At 46.5% G+C, this 24,887-nt stretch overlaps 3 protein-coding genes across 5 annotated transcripts; 2 read left to right on the top strand and 1 right to left on the bottom strand.

The window, feature by feature from the left end:
- Positions 1-604: 604 nt before the first annotated feature.
- Positions 605-1,693, top strand: LOC112889613 (26.2 kDa heat shock protein, mitochondrial-like). The gene is made up of 2 exons (XM_025956336.1): positions 605-907; positions 1,007-1,693. The coding sequence occupies exons 1-2, from the start codon at positions 688-690 to the stop codon at positions 1,405-1,407; spliced, it is 621 nt and encodes a 206-aa protein (XP_025812121.1). The 5' UTR covers positions 605-687; the 3' UTR covers positions 1,408-1,693.
- Positions 1,694-8,007: 6,314 nt separating this feature from the next.
- Positions 8,008-12,394, bottom strand: LOC112890231 (O-fucosyltransferase 7-like). Its single transcript, XM_025957128.1, has 11 exons — positions 11,788-12,394; positions 11,573-11,660; positions 11,408-11,475; positions 10,248-10,336; positions 10,000-10,180; positions 9,764-9,892; positions 9,536-9,669; positions 9,214-9,427; positions 8,952-9,136; positions 8,768-8,863; positions 8,008-8,677 (listed from the first exon to the last, which is right to left on the bottom strand). The coding sequence occupies exons 1-11, from the start codon at positions 12,058-12,060 to the stop codon at positions 8,524-8,526; spliced, it is 1,611 nt and encodes a 536-aa protein (XP_025812913.1). The 5' UTR covers positions 12,061-12,394; the 3' UTR covers positions 8,008-8,523.
- Positions 12,395-17,794: 5,400 nt separating this feature from the next.
- Positions 17,795-24,725, top strand: LOC112888454 (LMBR1 domain-containing protein 2 homolog A-like). Of its 3 annotated transcripts, none has more exons than XM_025954672.1 (14): positions 17,795-18,237; positions 18,725-18,801; positions 19,357-19,515; positions 19,796-20,009; positions 20,090-20,176; positions 20,265-20,404; positions 20,522-20,602; positions 21,299-21,363; positions 21,633-21,808; positions 22,190-22,320; positions 22,421-22,508; positions 23,070-23,283; positions 23,610-23,716; positions 23,841-24,725. In XM_025954672.1, exons 1-14 carry the CDS (start codon positions 18,070-18,072, stop codon positions 24,264-24,266), a joined length of 2,133 nt encoding a protein of 710 aa, XP_025810457.1. In that variant the 5' UTR covers positions 17,795-18,069; the 3' UTR covers positions 24,267-24,725. The 3 variants fall into 3 exon arrangements, with proteins under 3 accessions (XP_025810457.1, XP_025810458.1, XP_025810459.1); XM_025954673.1 differs by having other exon boundaries at positions 18,117-18,409; XM_025954674.1 differs by having other exon boundaries at positions 18,182-18,237; positions 19,379-19,515.
- Positions 24,726-24,887: the final 162 nt, after the last annotated feature.

The raw sequence follows: 24,887 nt of genomic DNA, 5'->3' as shown, positions 1-24,887 counted from the left end.
CGTCGTAAAGGTGGTTGACTTCAAGACGACTGTTCCGACCGTTAGCGACGAGGACGACCACGAAAGTCTTGCAAAGATCTGAATATAATCTTCCTTTCTTTCGAAAGTGTTGTTTTAAGATTTGGGATGTAAACTGTTAGAATTATACGTGAAATGCAACCCGGTTTCTTAAAAAAAACTTGTGTTGTGTGAGTCACGTGAACGGTGTGCAACGTGGTGCAACGATTTTTTTTAATACCATGGAGCCACGAATTCGGTTTCCATGTCCAATATGCTTGGGCCTTGGCTCTTTGGAGCCCACCCAGAATGCCGAGAGTGACCCCACGTTTCAGCGACTCACTAGCGTCCCCAATCGATGGAGCATGTGTGGCATGTCCTCCACTGGAGTCTGGAGCGGCTCAGCAGCGTGCGCGTGTCCTCGCCATCATCCACTCTGCCAAGAAAGAGTAGCGGCCAAGCCATCTATAGCCCGGGCCGCACGAATCGCAAAGCAGGGAACCCGCCGCACTGGAACCGTCGATGCTCCTTGACCATCCCCTCCCCCAAGAAATCTCCAGCTTTTAAACCCCCACCCCACTTCCGTCGCTGTCAAGGCACTCCTCGCAGCGCGCCGCTAGAGTCCAAAACCAAAACCCCAACCCCACAAGAGAGAGGAGGGAGCGAAGAGAGAGAGGGGGAGATCCATCCATGGCTTCCGCGGCCGTCGTCAATGGGGCCCCGATGGCCGGCCACCTCAAGGAGCTCCCCGCCGCGCCGTCCGCGTTCGAGAAGCCCGTCGCCTCCGCCCTCTGCCTCCTCAACACCAAGGGCGGCGGCGGCGACGACACCTCCGAGAAGCCCAGCGGCAAGGACACCGTCGACGGCCGCCTCGCGCTCGACCTCTCCGTCCCCAAGCGCTTCTCCACAGGTACTGTACCGTCTCCTGTTGGCCCGTCCCTTCCCCTTGTTTGCTCTAACCTGGCAAAGCGAGACCGAGTACTGATGATTTGGGGGGTTTTTTCTGCAGGCGCGCTGGACCTGTTCGGCGAGCCGAGCAAGCTGCTCCAGCTGCTGGCGCTGACGGAGGACGGCGGTGCGGCGTCCCCGACCGGCCTCTCCGGGCACGGGTGGTGGGTGTCGAAGGAGGACGACGACGCGGTGCAGCTGAAGGTGGCGATGCCGGGGCTGGGGAAGGAGCACGTCAAGGTGTCCGCGGAGAAGAACATCCTGGTGATCAAGGGCGAGGGCGACAAGGACCCCGAGGACCGCAAGGGCCCGGCGCGGTACACCCGCCGCTTCCAGCTCCCCGCAGAGGCCTTCAAGATGGACCAGATCAAGGCAGAGATGAACAACGGCGTGCTCAAGGTGACCGTTCCCAAGATCAAGGCCGAGGAGCGCAAGGACGTGTTCCAGATCAAGGTCGAGTAGGGGTGGGGATCGAATCGGTCCGTCCAGGTCTCGTAGTTGCAGTCCATATCGTAGTTGCAGTGCTCTAGTAGTAGTTTAGTGGAGTAGTCGTTGCTGATGGAGAGATGTTGCGAACGAGAGGGAGACGTTTCTTTTTGGTGGTGGTGTTGTCTCGTGCCTGATGTCTGAGGCAGCCCTGTTTACCTTTCTGTTCGTCCTGCAGAGTTAGTTTCTTGGATGGTGATGGTCACTGATGACCTTGTTATGAACTTCTAATGGAAATGGTATCTGCAGTTACTGATCGGCATCTATCTGTGCTTCCTGTTCTTGTGGATTACTGCATTTCTCATCGTTTGTGAATTTGTTTTTGACGTTCACTAAATCTGAACATGTTGATGGTTCAGACTTGCTGTGAAGTTGCAACATGCAACCTTTCCCTGTTCGCCCTGTTGAGTTTCTTGGATGGGTGGTGATATCTATCCTGAATTTCGAGTAAAATGACATGCCTCGTTATTGGCATCTATTCCTGTTGCCTGTTCTTGTGGGTTTCCTGCCGCGCTTATGGATTGCGAAATTGTGTGTTTATCCTTGGTTAATCTGAACTTGTTTATCCTTGGTTAAATCTGAATTTTTTTATACTTGGTTGAACCTGAACCTGTTGATAGTTTGCCTCTGAGTAAGCATATATTGGTTATAATACAGGGAGAAGATTCAGCACAATTCTCAAACTGTGAAGGAAATGGAGTCTATTTCTAATAAACATGTCAAAAAGCAAGACACTTGTTCTGTAACCTAAACCATAACTGAATAAAAGTTCATTCGTTTCCTGTATTTGAAGCTTACATGTTAGTATTTTCTACCAGAAGGTGCCTCTATTATTATTAGTTCCCTTTTTATGTCTTTAGGACCTTAAGAATAACATGAAGGCCTTCAAGGATCAGTATGAAGAGTTTGAGAGGAAAGATGCAAAATACAGGGAAGATTTAAAGCATCTTAAGCAGAAAATCAAGAAGCTGGAGGGAGAGAGACCCAAATTGCAGGAGCCACTGAATGAAGAAGAGGTGGTGTTAAGGTAGAGGCGTAGAGTGGATAAAAGAATCCTCTCAAGGTGAAGTTAGCCTACGTTGTCCCTGCGCATTGAATTATTATGTCTGATATCCAAACCTTTTCCTTTTGTAGTTACAGAAGAAATTTAGAGACGCACGCTGAACTGAACTTGAACCATGGAAAAATCAAATTATTGAGCGTAAAGGAAGGTTAGATTTTGCATCAGCTGCGAAAAAGTTGATGAAACAAAAGGTAGACCTTCTATATATACACCACACCCCCTTCTTTTTTTCCTCGCACCATCTTTTTTCTAATTGGAAACAAGATCGTTGTCAAGTCTGAAAATGCGCTTTGCCTATTGTTAAGCTACCTGGCTGCCCGACTGCCAGTTCACTCATAGATTTCGATTCCTATATATTTTTGCCATTCCAACCTGGGCTTACCTTGTCGGTGTGCAATAAGAATTCTGCGTGACATTGGCACTGCAACAGTTTCAGAAACAAATATGGCTAGCCTTTTAATTTGTTTCTATGAGTCATTAATTAGATATATGATTTTTCTGGTCCGTTATCCATTGCATTTGACCTTATCGCCTGTTTTCAGCATGATGGAGCTCAAGCAGAATCGAGTAATGCTCAAAACCAGATTGAATGTACAAAGGAGAAAGTTAAAATAAAGGATTCATACATTGTGGGGCTTCAGTAAAAACAGAGAAACACCAGATCGAAGCATCTGAAGCTCGCAAAATTGAACAGGTAAGTCACTTCCAGCTTAGTTTGAGCCATTTATCCCCCCTGGAACCGTTAAGCTGTGCCATCACTTATTTGTGGTGTATGCTGAGTATTGCGCGCAAAATTTTATTAAAGGAATGCAAATAACAGGAGGATTCACTGATCCCTATGGAACAAGCAGCAAAGCAGAAAGTTGCAGAGATGAAAACCACAATGGATTCTAAGAACCAAAGCACTGCTCTGAAAGCAATTTTTCAAGCAAAGGGATCAAATGGAATACAAGGCATTTATGGAAGGCTATGTGATCTTGGTGCAATTGAATGATTGATGGTAAGCTGTACCACCTGTACCCATAAAATAAATGATGTCCTGTAATGTGTGTTGATTGACAGATATAGCTTCGGCAACATATATTAGGTTCAATACCTGGATTGAACATGTTAAAGTATTATGAACAAATTTGCAATAAATAATAATTTTTATACATGGTACATTAAAATGTATTGTCTTGCTCTTCAATTTTGACAAATCTCTGTGCTTCATTTTACAGAATGAGTAACTTTTGCTTATCCCTGGTTTAGCATGAGATTGAATCGGCTTGATCCCATGCCTTGAACCTGAACAGACCCTATAGTGGAATGCTTTGTACCTTAAGATGAATGCATCACATGGTTGTTGATCCACACTTCCACCATATGCTAGATGATACCAATTTTGGTAACAACTCACAATAGCTAATCACAAATATCTGTGTTTTGTTTTTACAATGCCAAGGCCTTGATATGAGTACATGACGCACCTCACGGTTTAGTATGTATGTGTGCTGGACTTAGTTTAAGTCCCCATCTCAGTTTTATCTTGAGTTCATAAAGTCATGGTCACCAATGTAAGAGATTATTATATTTGCTAGAATCTGAGACTGTCATTATGCAATTATACAGTAGTGCTGATTGAGGGCCTGGTATGGAGTTCTTTGTTAGAAGCATTTCTTTATCTTAATTTTATTAGCAACTGTGCGCTGCAGCAAAATGTGATGTGGCCATATCCAACAGCAGCTTCGGCTGGGCTTGCTGATTCCTTGGAGGCGATACTGAACTGGAACTTGTTGATCAGAAAGTGTTGTTTTCTGTGTGAGGCCTCCCAAAAAAAGCTGGAAAAATATTGCCAATCTTTATAGTGGTGAGATTGTGAGAAGGTATTTTCCATTCTCGTAGATCTGTCAGAATGTTCAGTTACCCTAGAAATTATTGTCCCAAGTAGCCATTTTCACATGATTTTACAATTTCAGACTGACTGAACTTGATAAGTAAGTTCTGCCAATGATGTTCCTATTGAAATTGGTTATTGTAAGGTATCAGAAACATTGCCACACATTATTTTCAGATCTCTTTCAATTTTCTTACTCTGAAGAAACCATCATATAAATTCCAGATATAAGCCAATAACTGTTGTCCTTGCTATAGAGCCAAGAAAGTAATGGTGACATTGATCTATGTGCTTGAGTTAGTCCCATTCTGGGATAATGCAAACCATAGTTATTATAGGTAAATACTACTCCGTACCTACTAACATCTGTATTGGGATTTGTTAAAACTTAAAATGGCAGTACTATTCTTTAATACTGGAAATGTCAATGAGCCTAAAAAGCAGAGAGTGTTTATACTTAATAATTGTATAAAATTCAATACTGTCTGTAATGAGCTATTTAACATGCAATACATCAGCTAGATGTGAGCAAGAGGCAAGGCTATGCCCAGATATAAAACATCCCATCTCCCTGACTGGTTCAACATCACTATGATCTATGAATGCCTTTTCAACAATTATTCATGATAGTTGCATGTGATTTGAATTATATGCATGCTTGATTTACTGTAAAGTATAAACATAAATCCTTTGCATGTACTCTTTTTATTCCATTGACATGTAGCCTAGACTAGACTAAACATAAATCCCATCTGGTGCCTGCTCGAATTAATTATCAGGAGGGTGTACAGAGCTCAAGAACTAGACTAAAAGCAGGCACCACGCATACTACCAGTCCAATACTACGACCGGGGCACCGCACACCAAACATCAACTAAACGGCGCCCCTTATTCACTTCACTCAGGCTTACTTCTTAGATGGTAATAGTGTTGTCTTAGATCGCCGGCGCCGCTTCCTCGTGCAGGCTTGGTGTCATACTTCATCTTGGGTGCCATCCAGAGTGCCCATGCCAAGGTTGCCGTCAGGACAAGAACAGCCGGCCATATATCCCACCAGTTGTCAGACCACTTGTTACAGGCGGCGAAGCGCCGGCGAAATCCAACGTGGAAGAGAGATAAAGCAGGAGAGAGAAGAAAATGGGCGCCTCGCGAGACGCCGGCTAAAAACGGACGAAGTGTACTGTGGCGGCCGCTCTCCCACTCCGATACTTCCACGTCGCAGCTGAGCATTGAATATTGGTGAGGTCCACCACCACTGGTCGGCAATTTGGATGACCTGGAGTTTCTTGCAGCCGGCGAGCGGGCGTATTCATTAACCTTGCTCTTAAGAATGCGTGACCATCCACGCCATCATGCCAATGGCATAGAAGACATACAGCACGGCGCCCACATCCTACAAAGGAGAGACAAGCAGCGAGAGCAAAAAGATTAGGAGGCAGGAGTAAGTAGTTTGCATCAACAATCCACCATAACGATTTATGAATTCACAGGAAAGTTTGAGCGATTGAGTTCACTACCAGAACGATCATCAACTAAAGAGCAACGCAATGATCTGCAGCCTATAAGTAATTTAGCAACACAATAATACTAGCACAGTGGGATGTTGCTTTTGATTATGCTCGGCCATGTTCGGCTCGGAGAATCCGTTAGTTCTAAGCTGTTTTAGACAGACAGCTAGCAATCTAGTAGCATTACAAATCCCGAGCAAAGCTTGGAGTGCCAAGATAGGAATCAGATAAGATCTAGAAGGATGGGACAGGGGGAGAAGAGCCCTCACCAGCGAGATCTTGATACACATCGCCACGCGAGGGTCCATCTCCTCCTCTTCCTCCCTCTGTCGCCGCCGCCTTCGCCCCGGCGGCGCCTTTCTCGAGGTCTACGGGAGCATCGGAACCCGCCTTCGCCCCGGTGGCGCCGTTCCTTCCGAGATCCAAGGGAGGAGCATCATCGGAGCCCGCCCTCGACATAGACAACGTCGCGGCGCGAAAGAACGATCGGCTTCGCGGCGGCGCAAGGGCAGGACGGTGACGGTGTCGCGGTCGCACAGGAGGGAGGCCGGAGCAGCGTCATTTGTGGGGACTTGCCCGATGGGAGGGGTTGGGGTTTCCAGGTTCTACTCGCTAACGAGCTCTTCTTCATCTTGGTGGGAAACGCTACTCTCGTGTTCTTCTTGTTCTCCGATGGAAACACAAACAGATACACGGCTACTGCTCAAAAGAGGAAGGAGCACGTGATGGTGTGGGCGGACCAGGGTGGCCTGGTGATCGCGGGCGAGGGCACCGGGGACGACGACGACGAAGGCCCGGCGCGCTACGGCGGCTACATCGAGCTCCCCTCGGACGCGTTTAAGATGGACCAGATCAAGGCGGAGATGAAGGACGGGGTGCTCAAGGTCACCGCTCCCCAAGATCAAGGTCGAGGACCGCAAGGACGTGTTCCACCAGGTCAAGGTCTCGTAGTTCTGTAGTAGCAGTGCGCAAGCACCAGTAGTAGTTTAGTGCAGTAGTTGATGCTGATGGAGAAGGTTGCGATCGAGAGGGAGACGTGCTTTTCGGTGGTGTACTGGTGGTGGTGTTTCGAGCCTGTCGATGTCTGAGGCAGCCATGTTTGCCTTTCAGTTCGTCCTGTTTTGGTTTCATGGTGGTGACGACGACTCCTGATGATCTTGCTATGAACTTCTCATGAGTAATGGCGTTAGGACATACTAGTATATATCTGTGTTCCTGTGCTTGTGTTCTTGTGGATTCTTTCATTGCTCGTCGTTTGAGAACGAACTCGTGAAATCTGAACTTGATGATGGTTCAGACATGCAGCAGCCGCAGCTTGGAGTGAAATGCCAAATTGGTCTGAGGCCGTTTTGTGTACATTTCTGTGTTCATTTAATCCTGTTGAGTTTCTTGGATGGGTGGTGACTTGACTGATTTGGTTATGAACTTGAGCGATGAAGTGCTAGTTACTGACGATCAGCATGTGCGTTTGTTGCTTGTTCTTGTGGGTTTTCAGCAGTGCTATTGCGCTAATCGTTCGTGAAGTCGATTGCTTACCCTTGGTTAATTCTGAACGTGCTGACTGTTCAGAATCAGACGTGCAGCAGCTGCAACGTGGTGCCGAATGCCATTTGTGCGCTTGAGATTTCGTCTTTCTGATTTGTCTAGGTTGCTCGACGGTGATGACTGATGATCTTGAAGAGAGATGACGACTCCAATTACTTGTTAGCATCTATGTCCTTCCTTTTTTGTGGGTTTTTTCTTTGCTCCTTGTTGGACTGATCGTATGGTTGTAAACTGGACCAAATGCTAAATGTCATTTGTGTTCCCACAGCCACATGGTAATATCCACCAAGTCTGTCAGGGCCTGTCCACCAATTATACCCTGCTTGAGAAGTTCAGATGTTAAGTGGGAGTGTCCATCTCCATTGCGATTTACTAGTACTGCATTACACCATCCATTAACCGTGGAACCTGTTGCGCAAAAGCAGATCGATATCACCTGCTCCATTTCGCACAAAATATTACGTGCTCCATGAGGAATTAGAGGAAAGCTATTGCAACAAGATGAATCTGGGATATGATCTCAAACATATAATGAGAGCTCAGAAATAGAAACAGCAAACGTTCAGAAACAAAAACTGCATCCGTGATAAGGTGGGCTCAGCCTCGGTATAGAAAATGGCAAATCTGTTCATCTTTGCTCATCCTTCCAGTGAAAGGTGGCTCATGATGATGGGTAACAAGGAAGGCACATGAAACTTTATCTGAGTGAATGTTTGTGTCAAGCTGCTCCGGTAATTCTATATTTCTCTATTTATTACCATCTACTTACAAGCAGTTGAGTTAATTATCCCGATCTAAAAATTTTCAAAACTTCTCTATAGTCCTATACAGCAATTTGGCAACATATGTAGCCTTGTACAGCTGCTTCCACCTCCAGCTGTCGACTTCTGAACAAGCCCAACCATGCTAGAACTTCAGCCGCAGCTGGACGATGGTGCGTCAACGAATAGTTGGCGCATGAAGTCAGGGACATGGATGCTCTGATCAGTGTGCACCTTGCTCGGTCGAATTATTTGTGTACATCTTGCTCTGTGTTTCTGAATTGCTCTATTTACACAGGAGTGGCTACCAGGATCAGCGAGGATGACCGGCTCCATGGCTTAGATGCTGACAAGAGAATCATCGCTGTCTGGAGACCCTGGCTGACACAGGCAGTCGGGAAGAGGATTCTCATAAAACGCCTCTTCTGACCGAAACCTGTCTTTGCCCTTTGTTCCCGAGATTGGACCTTTTCGTTTCCGTGGAGAGCCTTGTCTGAAGAGCCAAATAAGATCAAAGGTAAAACAACAACACATAATTGTCTTTTAGTACTCTTCATGCTCACCAATCATTTTAGATTAATACCTTTTCCGGTGGATGTCTAGTATCCTTTCAGATAGCCTCTTGCCTTCCTTCAGTAGTCCACTGTCAACTTTGTCAAACAATCGAACTAGTGCTTTCCTGAACCAGAGAGGAAATAATGAGATTCCTAAGGGAACGGTAAGACAATTTCACAGAAATTGATAAATTAACTGATTTGTGGTTTCACCTGTCAGGACTGATTGTCTTCCGGTGACCAACAAAACGGCGATGACCTGCAACAGCCCGCGCCATGTTCCCAGAATAGGATGGAATAAACACATCGCTCTCCACCGAAACAATGTAATCCAGAGCTGCCATTTGAGCAGCATATTGGCTAAAAGGCCGTAGCTCCTCGGCTGAGGCAAGTTTCTCCTGCAATGAAGCACAGACATATGTTGGCTCAAGAAAGTTGTATCAAACGCTAACAGATGGAATGGTAGTGGCTGTACCTTGTTCATCAGAATCGGGAAGCGTGATTGCAAATCAACCATATGAGATTCACCTCCATATATTTCCCCTGCGGCTATGTACACTGGGGTGCTTGATGGATATCCTAGGGCAGAAAGAAACATGCCAACCTCCTTTGGTGTCAAGGGGCAATAGCCATGGGATCTTTGTTCTAATGGATCAATGTCTTTCACCTTCCAGTAGGTTGTGTTTTCTCTGTAAGAATAAAAAAAGCATAATTCAAAATAACAGCTGATAATATCTACTGTTGTAAAAAAACAGGCAAGACAGTGTGTAATAAATAAATAAACCCTAAGTCTTTGCCTGATCATTGCAAGTTCTTCTGATTCTGTTTGAGATAGACCATGTGTGCACCCGCTAAAAGCAAGCATATCCTTCTCATAGCGTAGATGCAAAGCGATATATGGTCCAAATGATCTCATCCTCTCCACCAATAGCTGCCAAAACCAGTAAAATCTTTGCTTCTCAAAACAACTCTTGGTACAAATAAGGGAAATAATAACTATGATAAGATATTAGAGAATGATTTACCTTGCCTAAAGCTTCAATTGGGGGAGCAAATCTAAGTGCTTGGAAAAAGGCCCGACAGCGAAGCTTTTGAATGTCTGTAGGAAGGTAGTTATTTGCGAGGCGAGAATCTGACTTAGCAGCTCGAATGACCTACAAGTTTTCAGTCAGTATCATGGTACCAAAAAAAAAAATGCATCCAGCAGTCACTGCTTATAATTGTTTAGTATGGAAGTGCATAGTGGTGGTTAAATCCAGACCTGGCGATGATCCCACAGTGGAGATATCTCATCCTGGTAATAATCTACTCCAGACCAACTCTTGAAGTACCTAACAGACTTTGGAGCTTTCACCAACTCCTTAGGCAGCTTCTTCTCAACTTTCACATCATTTGCTAAAGAATTTATGAAGTGTTCTTCATCGAAGACATCTGAAAAGTTGCTGATATCGAAAAATGGTCTGTTAGACTCAGATCAGTCAATGACGATAAACCATACATATGACATACCTTTTGTCATGCCAAAATGATTTCTTATCAAGCTCTGGAATGATGAGTGTAGCATTAAGTATGCGCGCAACTGCCACCATATCACTGATCTGCCATAAGAATAACAGCTGGCTATTAAAAAGGAGATAAAAAATGTGTTGGATTTTGCGGCCAAAAGTATTTCTGCCCATGACAGCAAACACGGATCTGTACCCAGTAAACAAAGGACAAAACATGTGCAACAAGCAATAAAGAAACATTTCCCCTTCTATTTTACTCAAATCACATGACACCGTTGTTTGAGAGAATTAGTACAAGTACCAATTGGTAGAAAAGTAGTTTCAGTTATCATTAAAATGGCATTAACCACAATTAAGATAACCTAAACAAAAATAGCAAATCCTCCTAGTTCTTTAAACTCAAGTACAACTATAACATTAGTTAGTTTTAGTTATCTAACAATCTGCATGCCCAAGAGAGAACTGCTTTTGGTCTCCCCTAACAAAAGAAGCACCTTTTTTCGCCTGCTTTATATCCTGCTATAAATGAAAACCAAGATAACGACCGAATCACCGAAGAGCTGTCAAAGTTATGACAGAGGACATCCAAACAAGCATCATTTATAAGAAAAATAAAAATGATCATGACACTCAATATGAAGGGAAAGAAATTTGGAATGGCAATGAAGACAACATCCACCCACCAACTATTCTCGGGGGCTCTATCTTTAACCACAGTTGAGCCACTCAATCTGTGTCGGCGATAACTCAGTCAACCAATACTAGGGAAACAAACAGCTTAGTTTCACAACCACCATGTACAGCTTATTTAAGCACATTAGCACCAGAACACCAACTACATGTGATTAAAGTACCAAACGACTGCTCAGTGCCCACATACATTGGGAGTTAAGAAAAAGCACATTGATAAGAGCACTAAAAACATAGTACCCGCAAAAGCAGATCTGATGATGATGTATGCTTGCTCACCAGTTGTCAAGGCTGATTTAAACATCCCACATGCACCCACGCTGCTCTCCTACACTCTTGTTTTCATTATTATATATTTATTTATTGAGATACTGGTTCTCACACTGAAGTCAGCATACAAACCAAGCAATGAATCTCACTAGTACAAGCAGGAACAGCTAGATAAATCTTGACCAGGACGGTCCAGCTTACCCCAGCGCGCATCTGGTTGAGGCCGCCATTGGTGTGTACAAGCAGGTACCCCCTGGACGCCACCGGGCCTGCAAGGCAAGACGAACGAAATCAGAGCCGCGCACGATAATTTGGACCGCACGGCGAGAAATCGATGTCGGGGAAGTGTGCCAGTAATGCGCGTACTTTTGAACTCCGGCGACGGCGCCACGCAGGGCACGAACCGCCGCGACGGCGCCGGCAGCCACAGGCTCCTCTCCGCCGCGCCGTCCAGCTGTCAAATCTAGAGATTAATCCCGGCGTCATGGACTCCCTCCCATGGATTCAAAAAAGCAACGGCGGCGGCAGCCAGTAACAGAACAGGGAGATACGCGGGCACCGAACAGAGACCAATCGATCACCTTTCGCGACTGCGGCGACGCCAGCTGCGGCGGCGCCACCTCTCGCTCCCACCGCAGCTCCTCGGCCTCCCGCGGCTGCGAGAGGCGGTAGGGCGCGCCGGAGGAGGAGGAGGCGGAGGCGGCCAGGGAGCCGGAGAAGTGGAGGGCGACGGCGAGCAGCGCGGCCGCCGCAGTGACGGCGGCGCCCGTGGCGGCGAGCGAGAGCAGCCACCACCGCAGCGCCGCCCGCCGCGCCGCCGCGCCCGCGGGCCTCACCTTCCGGCGCAGCTGCATCTCATCCGCCTAGGGGGACAAAAGGAAGCACTCCCCTCCCCTCTCGCCCCTCCAACGGTCGACGGCGGTGCGCTGGGCTATTCGTCTCCGCTTCGAGTGGGAGGGCTTTGCCGCTTTACTCCCTTTGTTCTCCCGGCGCGCGCTTGCGTGCAGAACCCTCAACGACGCCGTAAGGCGAGGGAGGGAGGGATGGAGAGGGAGGCAGGAGGGGGTTTTGACGGCGAGCGGAGGGCAATGGCGTTCACCACCTGCCTGTTCTGGATGCGGCGTGGGTTGGGCTGTGCCTGCGCCGATGGGTGGATGGGGCCGGGGAGTAGGGCGCAGGTTGAAGACTTGGATTCATGCTCCGGGTCTACTCTAGGGCACATTTACTACCGCTTTTTTCGGTGCGATTAAGAGATAAACCGAATTGACGGTATCGTAAATGCTATGGACAACTACCTCCATTATATTAGTTTTGAAGTATCAGTTTATCATTTCTACATTAAACATCATCCAAGTAAAAAGAAACTACAACTTCATGAATCATTGCATTGTGATCGCCAAGTTTCTTTGCGCTCGATCGTCACCATATCAACATTCTCAATCAAGTGTGGTAATCATGTACTTCCAATATGAAAATATCTCGTTTTATTATAGAAGTAAAATAAAAGATCGCCAGCTTAAAATGTTGTTGAGCAAATTAACCTCTTAGGCTCAATTATCCGGAGGATGTGACCATCCAATACAACACATTAACTCTAGCGTTTGTAATTTAATACAGTATCTTAAGTAAAAATTAATGTATCTCTTTTATATATTAACCGTGAGGTATATGTGATGCATATCTTAGCTATGTCTGAGAGGATCTGTTTGGTAGAGCTCCATGTTCTATTAGATTTGGTTTTAATCAATTTCTTTATAGGAACGTTTCTCCGTAGACTAGAATCACTTTTGTAAAATCACTCAGCTCTTTTAGTTGGTTTATGATTCTGAAGAGAGAATAGTTAATATAGACTTTCAGAAAAGGAAAAGAACGATCGTTGAAGATTGAAATGCGGAGAAAGTGAATCCGAAAGGCTAGAAACACTTGCTCGCTCCCGGTAATGTACGGTTTCGGAGTCGAGAGGCTAGGCAGCAGGCACTCGTCCCGTGATCCCGTCTCCCGTCATCGCATTCTTGCTTTCCTCAGCGGATCTGCCGGGGAAGAGGACGGGGCGGGCACGGACGCGACTGGCCGCGGCGGGCGACGCGTGCTCGCGGCGGGACGCGACGCCGGCGACGGTGCCCCCCGCTTTCCCGTTCCCTGTTCCCCACCCCCCGGCCTGGTGGAGGCCACGACGCGCGCGACGGACGGGAGGACAGAGCGGTGGGCGGCGGGGCCTGGCGCGGTCCGATCTGCAGCTCGCAATCATGGGATGGAACTCCCGAAGGTTAGCTCTTGTCCGTCACGGGAGGGCAGAGCACTGGGCACCCCCGCACAGGAGCTCTCCGCGGGCGGCTGGACTTGGCAGCTTGCGTGCCGCCGCGCTGGCGCAGGGATCTCGCTCGATGTGTTGTCCACGGCAAGGGTGGACTTCTGGGGGTGACCGTCACGAGGTTACGGATGTGCGACTGCACGAGTACGATCCGGTGTGGTGTGTACGGCGAGCTTACAGGTGTACCGTATGCACCGTCTCCACGAAAAGTGTGTTCCACGCACGTGAGGATGTCCGGCTTTGGGCGTGCTGCCAGAGTGAAAGAGTATGTGCTGAGATATTTTAGCCGAGCATTTCAGCGAGACAAACAAAGTGGCCTAGTGGGCTGAGCACTCCTCTGTCCCGGAGTCGGCGAGCATCGGTGCCGCGCTGTGCTGCCACTGCCAGGGCTGTCGCGCCGCGGTACGGTCCAAGTCCAACAGGTGTCCACCGCGGGGGCACATGCACGTCGATCCCACTTGGCAGGAAAAAGACACGCCGCGATCGCCGCGTAGGGTCGGGGTGTGGAACTGTGAGTGGCGGATGCCCATGGGAGGCCCCGGTGATGGTGATGGGCCGCGGCGTGCCCCCGGCGTCCTGACACGTCTCGCGCGCCAGTCCACCGCCGGACAGCTGGGGAAGCTGAGGGCCTCGGACACGCAGGTCGGTCCTACTGCCACTGACGCCGGACTCGGGACTCTTCCGCGGCGGGTCCAGGCGTCGCTGCGTACTTACGCGCGCGGCGGCCGGCCGGGCATGGCGCCGGCATGTGCGCTGCGCACCAACCCTCGACGCGGAGCATTATGCAGCCGGTAGTCGCGACGCGCCACGTTTCGGCGCTCGGCAAGCCGTCCCTGGTTGATCCGACGATCCACGGCGTTCGCGGCGTGGTGCGCCGTGTGCAGACCCCCAGCTACAGCTCCACGGACGCATGCGCGGGGACGGGGGAGCGAGTTGACCTCGGTCCCTGGCCATGTTCTGCCTTGCCATGGAAGCATACTGGGCCTCCTCCCCGAGGCACTGCAGGTGCACGTGACGCGGTGGAGGAGGCGGCATGTCAGGAGGCGTCCAGAGGCGAGCCCACTGGTTCGGCCCGTACAATGATACGAGCATCACGGACAAGATTTCGCCCGCGGATTTTATACAATCTATAAATTTCAAAAGATGTCTAAATGCTCACCCGCATCTACGACCATGAGCAACGACTCAAATAATAGATCTTGAGGTTGATAAAGTCTCGTCTCTGTATACTCTTCGCACTTCACCTCTTACCCATCGACGAACACATCATCTACCATCGAAAGAGATTAAGACAAATATGATGGTTTTTACCCCTGTTGAGTAGGAGTACAACCACCTTCCCTAGTAAGACAAATATGTTCGCATAGGTGGGGTTTTTTTTTTACGCTAGATACTAGGATTGTTAGCTCTGGTTTTGGATAATTCACGTTGACGAGATTTCTGACTTCCAAGCATCCATCAGTCTTGTACGCTGGATAATTAATCTGTTTCGAGGTGCACATGCAGCTCTACTACTGCTGGTCTGACGGGACTAACATGCTATACTGACATGATGACACTTTGTACCAGTAGTGATCGCCCGTACATCGGTAATCGTCGTTTGGCCTCGATCAATACAATTAAACCTATCCCATCCCTGAGTTCCGGCCTCCCGGTAGTATTTTCCGGAAGAACTGCACATCCGCCAACAACGCGCATCGCCTCGACAAGTTGAGAGCAAATAAAAACGCAACGAAACCCCTGGGGATTCAGGAACCACTGCACGCTCGTTGAGTAAACTACGATCGAGCAGATTTCCCAGCTCCAGTAGCAGCTCCCGTACCAAATCGCCTTGAACACGGGGCATGACCTCGCGTGAAGGTGACTCCATCCACGGCCTGCAAACGCAACGCCGGAGCGGGTGAGATCTTACCGTCGAAGCCACACGAGCAGCACGCGCAGCGCCGCAACCAGCTGCCATCATGGAAACAAGTGAGCAAGGGAGGTGATGAGCGCTTCTGGAGAACACGAGCTCTGATGGTACCAATTATCTAGGGCAAGCGGCGGAGGAGCAAGTAGATGGCACGCCGCATGCATCGCGGGGGCCAGCTGCCCGCCTGCCTACGTGGCCGGGCGGCGACGCCGAGGAGGACGCGCATGGTCACAGTGGCTATTCCTTGCTCTTTCTTTAAGCATCAGGAGGGGATTTTCATCCCTACTGAATATAGTTACATTAAAAGAGAAATAAAAAAATCTTTACGAACCAGACTTAGGACACAAAGAAAAAAAAATGAGGAGGACCAACAAAATTAACCAAATCTGTTTATCCATTGTTCTAAACACTCCTTACGCTTTGCTTTTACTCTGTGCTTAAGCAAAGAGAGCTCTTTCTGAAAGGAGGTCTTGCAAGATAGCGACACGGGCTCCTTGCAAGAGGGTGGGTATTCCTTGCTTGCTCCATGGCGGCCTTTTTACGATCGATCTGTACGAAAGCAGCGGTGAAGAAAGATGGTGGGGGCGGCGCCGCGGCGGTGACGGGACGGATAAAGAAAAATGGAAAGTCAGGAGAAGGCTCTAGCCATTTTTAGCTTTGCATTTTCATCTGAAACTGAAGATGATAATGTGAAAGCCGGAAACAAACATGATACCACAAATATCAATCAAGATAGTCGAAACAGTCTGATTGAAAACATGTTCACTATGAGAACACCAGAGCACCTAACCATGCATTGCTTCAAACGTTCAACTCAAGTCGGCATCATCCAAACCACAGTACTATCAATCCATAACACAGAGACACACTGATAAATGCCTTCAAAACACTCACAAGTCACACCATAGGAACATGTCCACGGTCACACGCGCCGTCACACGTCACACCAGAATGACCAGTTCGTAAACACGGCGACATCACAGTTTAAAAGACGAGTCTTCCCACAGCAAGTCTCAGCCAGTCATACTCAGATAAGTTACTTGTAATTGTGAAGCTCTAATAACGCCAAAAGTATTTGCAATATCTGGATTAAATCTGGGGTGGTAATGAATCATGATCCTAATGCTTTTTTCACGATCCAACTTGATCTTTAATATTTTTAGCTCAAAATTTATAAGATTAAAGTCCGGCCCTTAGATTATCTAGATTAAAATTGAAGCCATTTACCACCCCTAATTAAACCAGAAAGATTGTAGCTAAAGTATAAAGTTAATTAGTTGAATTAACTACACGCAGCCGATAATATTAGGAATCATGCGCGGGTGCAATACGTTCCCTAGCAAAAGGAGATCCACGGTCACTGTAGGTGGGCCCCTCTATCGGTGTTCATCTTCTACCTTGCTACATACAGTTGCCGCCGGAGTTCAGGAGGGGGTGGGCCGCGGCACGGCGGCGGGGTGCCGCTAGCTGGGGTAGTGACGAGACAACCGATGGACCTAGATCCGACCTGGGGTGTGGCAGCCGGTGGTGGTGGTGGTGGCAGTGGGTTGGAGGAGACCGGATCCGGCGGCGGGAGCCGTCGGAGATAATAAAGGCAGGCGGCGCGGGGGTGAGCTCCTCTTGGCTAGGAGTGGGCTTTCTGCGACGCCCTCGCTCGCAGTCGCACCTGTGACGCCGAGCAGCCCTCCACGCAGCAGCTGAAAATGAGGCATGTGCATTGGATGGGTACTGTGTTTCGAGGTCTGATGGGCCACCATGTTCCCGTAGGCTTCCTCTCATAAGTTTCGGCCCGGCTTGATTGTCCACCATTGGGCCTTGCGGGCCGTCGGGAACGGTTTAGAAGTTTCTTTTTTTTTCCCGAGAGGGAGGGTATGGTTGCGAACCTTGAGCAGATGAGATTTCCTTTTTCTCAAAAAAAAAAAGATGACTTTTCTTTCCTTTTAAAAATGGAGACTATGGGCAAAACAGTTGACCGAACAAAGTCAGCGATGTCTCCTTCCAGCTGACGACATGGCTGAAACAATTACTCCGAGTAATCCGACACTTTAATTATTAGAGGTGTGACCGAGTAGCCCGTGTGTACGTACATGCACGTCGCGGTATGCAGGGCGCATGCGTTTTTGACAGAGTCCTGCACCCACCAACACATTTTGCATTATACTTTAACCACCCCCCAAATGAAAGCCAGGGCACGCAGACCGGCCCCAAAACCTCCGTACAGGGAGAGATTACCGATTTGTTAAGGCAGGACGCGACGCATGATTGGGCCCGATGCGTTCACTGGACACGCTTATGCTGCTTGCGTTGCCCGGCGGCGGCGCTTCACCCCGGCGACGATCTGGTCGGAGGGCGCGGAACGGGTCCGCGTCCGACTCCATGCGCGGCGTGAGGCCGATAGCGAGGGACGGGAGCCCCGGTGGCCGGGGCCCACCGCCAGCCACGTGAGCAGCTGAACCGGTCTGGTCCCGGCTCCGCCACCCACCACCACCACTCCACCTCGCCCCCAAAACGCCGAAGCTTTTTAAGAGCCCCCCGCCTCCTTCCCCGCCAAGCCGCGGCGCGCACCGCTTCATCTCCGGTTCTCTCTTCCCATCGACGCAGCGAGGCGGGGAAGCCCCGGTTCGAGGGGCCGGCGGCGGGATGTGGGTGTTCTACGTGGTATCGCTGCCGCTGACGGTGGGGATGGTGGCGGCGACGCTGCGCTACTTCGCGGGCCCCGCCGTGCCGGCCCGCGTCCTCGCCGTCGTCGGATACGCTTGGCTCTGCTCCCTCTCCTTCGTCGTCCTCGTCCCCACCGACATCTGGACGGTGCGATCCCGCCGCCTCCTTGCTCGGTCCCCCTCGCGCCACGCTGCTAGCGCTACGCCGCCGCGGACTCTGCTAGCTGCCTGGCTGCTGCTTCCTGCTTAGCGTGATCATTTGGGCGTACGAGGAATTACGCTGTGTTTGTTATGGAATGATTTTAGATCATTCTGTGCAGGTAATGTCAATGCTAACATGGTAAAAAATCGTGAAAACAATCACGAGATTGACTGGGATAAAATGGTGAAACCGTCAAATTGGCATGGGACTGGTTCAATGGCTTGTCAACTCCTGCTGCTTAAAAACTTAAGCAAACAATCACCCTCAAAAAAACCGATTAGACTTTTGCCGTCGCAGTTTGTACAAATAATACACTCGTGTCGTTACTTGTTACGCTACACTCGTGTAGTACTCATCTGCAAGCTAATCTGTTTTCAATCTGTTGACCTGATCGGCTGACCCGTTATGCTATTATTATGGAATCGGATTGCAGGCAATTTCAGGAAACCAGAACAGTGACGTCGGGTTCTTTTGGAGCTGGTCGTATTGGAGCACATTTATCCTAGCGTGGTATGTCAGTGATCCCAAACGCTCGCTCGTGTTTGTACTGCATATTGTGATATTGACAGACAAAACGTGTTTCACACTTGTCTCCATAGCTGCAGTGTTGGAAGATGGGGAATGATTGTGTTTCTTATGATGAGCTCAAACATGACATGTCCTTTGCATAGTGCTAATGCTGAAACCGTTGCATAAACATTGATTCTTTAACTGTGCGGTTGGTCAACGTCAATGTTTACTTCAATTGTTTCTCTTAACTAGATAAACTAGGTCCTTTGACATGGTCTGTTATTTGCCCTGCATTCTACAAGTAGTAACCATGGATAAAATCCTGACCTCTTGGTCGGTATTGCTGTTTCATTTCACAATATTATATTTTTCACCTGAGTTGTGGGCTTGTGGCTAACATAAGAAAAAGTACTTAGGGGCATCCTAATTGCCTAACTTTTTTTGACGAACAACTTACTTCCTTGCATGTATTTAGGTTAGCGGTTGGTACGTTGTTTGTCACAGTGTACATTTTACAGTATTGTCATTTGAAATTCTATCTACCTACCTGAACAGGTCTATTGTTCCCACTCTTCAGGGCTATGAAGATTCTGGAGATTTCACATTGAAAGAAAGGCTGAAAAGTAGCATCCAAAAGAATATGACATATTATGCAATTATGGGATCCACTGGCCTTTTTGGACTCCTCCTGATTATTATCATGCGTCATAATTGGTATGCTTCAGAAGTCTATCACGCTTGTATAGACCTTGATCAATCTAATATGTTTCTGCATCTGGGGCTCAAACGTGATTGCTCTGTTTACACTGCAGTGAAACAAATAGCCACAATTAACTTTCTCTTGAAATCTATGCAATTCCAAACCACTTCCTTGAATCTCTCTTGACAAACATTTTGTTTCTTGTGTCCAGTCCTTTTGTCAATCTTTATTTGGAGAAGGGTTCATTTGAATTCTTGTTTCACTTGCTTAACTTGAAATATTGCCTGCTGGCAGGGTTCACGGTATCTTGGGCTTTGCCATGGCATGCTCAAATACCTTTGGCTTAGTGACAGGTGCCTTCCTGCTGGGTTTTGGCTTGAGCGAAATTCCAAGGAACATATGGAGAAATGCTGATTGGACTCACCGCCTCCAATTTTTATCTCACAAAGTTGCCAAGATGTCTACAAAGCTTGATCATGCTCACCAAGAATATTGCAGTGCAATATATGTATGTGCTTTTCTAGATTCCAAATAGTCATATCCTGATCACTGCAGTTATCTGAATAATTGCTCCTTGCCTGATCCAAGGTTGTTCAAGCCACCTCGAATCAAATGTCCAAGCGTGATCCATTAAGACCTTGCATGGATATCATTGATAATATGCTGGCTCGAATGGTATGGATTTTCAGGTACCACATGAAGTTTCATTTAAATATTGGATTAGTCATAATAATTCATTACCTCACATCCTTTTTTCCCTCAGCTGCAAGATGATGCATTATTCAAGCCTTCTGGTGGGAAATTAGGGGAAAATGATATGGACTATGATACTGATAATAAAACAATGGCTACGCTCCGACGTCAACTTAGGAGAGCACATGAGGAGTATTATAGGCGTAAAAGGTACGATAAAGTAGACTATTACATGTTGATAGCTTTGATATCATGCAATTTTTTATTAAAGAAAGGCACGCATTTGTTTATGTCCACTGTGCTTAATTGTATATTCTACTTTTGCAGTGATTATATGAATTGTGTAATGGAAGCCCTTGAGCTTGAAGACACTATTAGAAACTATGAGCAACGTGGTGTCAGTGGATGGTAAGTATTGTTTATGTTTGCGCAGAAATGGTTATGCCAGTTCATGAAATGTGCTTTCGTGGCAAAGAGTTGGTATTTTACTATTTTAGGTTTATCTCCTTTTTTCTGAGAATATGCAGGAGAACTGTGTATTTTGTATTAGAAGGAAAATGCGTATACAACACAATCAACCATATTTTAGGTATATTCACAGGTAGTTACAGGTCTTGACTCTTAATAAACTTTTACTGCAAATTCAGAAGAATTTTGATGTGTCTTTTATTTTGTCTAATCATATTACGATAAGCTATCTTGGGGATCTTTTTTGCTATTTTTACCACAGTAAATATTCCACTGACTTAAGCTATCTTTATCTGAATTTTGATTGATATTGCATACTAGGCTTTGTTTATCATGTAGGATAAGTGCTAAGTAGTGTACTTATGTGCAATTCCAACAATTAAAACTCTTTGCTACATTAGGCCCCTTCAAAGCACTTGAGTGGTAATAAACATGGATATATCAGCATATTTATCATGGATATTTCAGTAGATTTACTCATGAAATTTCAGCATATATGCATTAACTTTTGTGCAAACTGCCTCAATCGTCGAGTGTTGCAAGCTGGTTATCAGCTGACCAGTCGTCATCATGCGAAATATTTCGAGAGGTCTGTTTCAAGCATCTATGTGTCTCATTCATTGTTTACTTTTACAGGAAATATCTATCATGTTTTAGGGAAAATCGATCAGGATCCCTGGGGTCCTTCCTTGACTCCACAGGTATTTTCCTCCAATATCTCCTAATGATGTAACAATTCGAAATATCTTGCAAGATTCTACTAGTTGTACTGATCATAAACAGTAACTTGACATTTATTCATGACGTGTAATTTTATAGCTTAACAGTGTTTCAAGAAATGTTATAGCAACAATATGTCTGCCTAACCCTCTCAATTATCATATAAGACGTGCATAGGGTTTCTAGCTAACATCCATGATCTTCTTTCAATAATTTATGGAACTGATAAAAATGGCATTGACATTTTCAGAGTTCATTTGGCGCTGTTTACTGAAAAAGCAACTTATGAGAGTACTTTCTGTAATCCTTGGCTGCATCTCGGCTTCCATACTGTTAGCTGAGGCTACTTTGCTACCAAGTGATGTTGATCTGTCACTTTTCTCCAATCTTATAAATGCTGTAGGAAAGCAAGAAGTTCTAGTGCAGGTACGGAATTTGTCGGTTCTATCGATGTAACTTTGCCTTGTCATCATTGCCTTTAATTTGGAGTAAAATGCACAGGACCCCCACTTGCACACACAGATATATTGCTATCTAAAGCATAACGTTCTTTGCATGAGATTATGTTTAATCCTTCGCTTCTCGTTTGTATTGGTCATTTACACAAGTAATTGTGCTTTAATTCGTGAACATGTTCCCTGATGGCTTGTCATATTTTATTCTTTTATAGGATCAAATATTGTTGTTTATCGTGTAAAAAAAAGTATGTTGTTCCTTTTACTAAGTGTAATTTTTCATGAAAGGGGAAAAAATCTGAAAGCAGCGGTTTTAACTTATTTTTTGCTAATTCAAGTTGCCTCTTAACAGGTTGCTGCGTTTGTTCCCTTGTTGTACATGTGCATCTGCACATATTATTCTCTGTTTAGGATAGGGATGATGCTCTTCTATTCGTTGACCCCAGGACAAACTAGTTCTGTCAGCTTGCTTATGATGTGCTCGTAAGTTTCCCAGTTTCCCACCTTTTGGTACTTCAAATGGCATGAGTTGTTAAAAAAAATGCATCCTAATATGAATTTTGCACCAAATATTTCACTGCAGAATGGTTGCAAGATATGCACCTCCTATTTCTTACAACTTCCTGAATCTCATTCACCTTGGTGGTAATGCTAAAACTACTTTTGAAAAGGTGATATTTTTTATATGTTCCTTTCCTGTATTTTTTAATACATTATTGGCAATAACATAAAATCAATATGTGTTTTTCGGGTATTCATTCTTCATCTCAAAATTTTATATTTGATGTTTGGTTGGTAAGAAAAAAGTTGATAAAACAATTTTTATTTTCTTATTCTTTGGGGAAAGTATTTTGTTGGCACACTAGGAAACAGAAGTTTAAACACATTATACAATTACCAGCTTAGAGTTTGCATACCAAATACAGGGTCCCAGTTTAGGATTTTTGCTCTTCAGATAATCACTTATCCAAAATTCATATATCACCCAAGTTAATTTTGTGAAGCCTATAAAGAAATATTTAAAACACAGGCCTAACTCAGATTCAGTAGCTCCCCTAATGATGGTCAGGTTCTCTGAAGGGGAGGTGTTTGGAGGACAATTCTTTTACTGCAAATGCACAGTGCAGAATTTCTCTGGTTGTTTTATCGCTGCGCTAGAGTAATTTGAAATCTATTTTGTTTTTTTGAATCATTTAACTGCTTGATTGATTTTCTCTTGTACTAATATGTAGAGAATGGGAAACATTGATGATGTTGTTCCTTTCTTTGGGAGAACCTTCAACAAAATCTACCCACTCATTATGGTTGTTTATACCCTACTAGTCGCCGGTAATTTCTTTGAGCATCTGACGGACTTTTTCGGAAGCTTAAAAAGGTTCAAGTGCTGGACTGATCAAGAAGATATGGATGGGTTGGATCCATCTGGAATGTTTATTCTGCAGAAAGGTAGGATAGGAACTGCATAGTTTATCCTTTGGTAGGAACTGCATAATTTATCCTTTCTTGTTACCCCACACATCCTCTTTTCTTTTCTTTTTGTTATGTTCTTATGGGGATTTCAATTGTGTCAATGAATTGAGAGCTGCACTGGTAGGAACATGTATCATACCTATACAGAAGCACACTTCAAACTCTGCTACAGTTTGGGAACCATCAATCCTTTTCTCCTCAACCCTCGTTTTACTTACTTTTCTTTAGAGAGAAGTCTGCTCTGCTCCGGCGCTTGCTTGTTCTATCAGATACCGCCTGATGTATTTTGCTTTCTTCTGCAGAGAGAAATTCGATGGAACAGGGACGCAAGGTCAGTGAGCATGCAACCCCACTAGCAAGAAATTTCAGCAGCATAGGCAAAGACGTCGAATCGGGAAACGTACCATTGGTGAGAATATTTTTTATTGCATCATCAGTCCTTTCTCATGGTGCTACTTTGTTTCCTCCAGGAGTCTGCAGTCTTCTTTTGCTGGAATCTCACCCTCTGTTCATCTTCAATTTCTTCTGGACAGGGTGAACCAACAGCTGAAATGGCTCCGGAACGAACCACCCAAACGAAACACAGTGGCAACGTTGCCTTCAAATATTCTTCAGTCAGAGACCAAAGCAGCAGTCTGAAACCAGTGGAGCAAGTGCAGAAGGGGATCTCATCGGTCTCCATCAACCTTGAGGCCGGAAGCCCAGAAGAGCCGCCTTCCGCGAGTACAGCACCAGAGTCACCACCAGCCGAAACGGCCTCAAGGTGGGCCTCAATGAAGATGGGTCTTCAGAACTTCAGAGCAAGCATGGGCTCCAAGAAGTTCTTCCGTTTGAGCCCGTCCCCGAGTCTCGGGACGAACGCGTCCGCTACGGAATCGCTCGACGAGATCTTCCGGAAATTGAAACGGAATTCGAGCAACGCGGATGCGGACCACCTCGACGACGACGGTTTACCCTGACGACGATGGCGGCGACAGCACGAAGGAACGCGGCCACACTGAACGCGGCCGTCGAGAGATCAAGATCGCTTAGCGATCTCAACGTAGGAAACGAGAAAGCTCCGGTTGAAGATTAGAGGACAGTAGATACAGAGAGGAGTGGACACAGGATGACAGGAGTTGACCGAGGCACAGAAGGCGCAGTAGATTTTGTAGGCTTCCGCGGGCAGGAGTGGGACCCAGGTCGCTGGTTCATTTGGAGAAGTGTAAACATGAACAGGAGCTGGTGTCTGGTAACATGAGATGCCCTGAGCGTAGGAGGCTAGGGGTCCCAGCAGAAAGAGGGCGAAACGCCAACATGTGCTGTGTGTGCGCAAGTTCAGATGTGTTTGTGATCATTGCATAATCTTTGTTGCATTTGCATCTGGAGTGTTACCCGATTGCTTACTCAGAACATAGAACTCCAAACAACATTCACAACGGAGAATGCGTAATGAATTCCCCGAGAGGAAAAAAGAATAGTACATGCATAATGAAGATTATTGCCAAAGCAGTGTCTTAGTTGTACACTACTTCGTGCGAGAATATTAGTTGCACCTGCCATGCAAGAAAAGAAAAGCACCAGGTGTCTTTTCTCAAAAA

This window comes from Panicum hallii, chromosome 4 (genome assembly GCF_002211085.1).
Source record: "Panicum hallii strain FIL2 chromosome 4, PHallii_v3.1, whole genome shotgun sequence".
Classification (NCBI taxonomy): Eukaryota; Viridiplantae; Streptophyta; class Magnoliopsida; order Poales; family Poaceae; genus Panicum; species Panicum hallii.
This window is presented reverse-complemented; position numbering and strand designations above follow the sequence as displayed.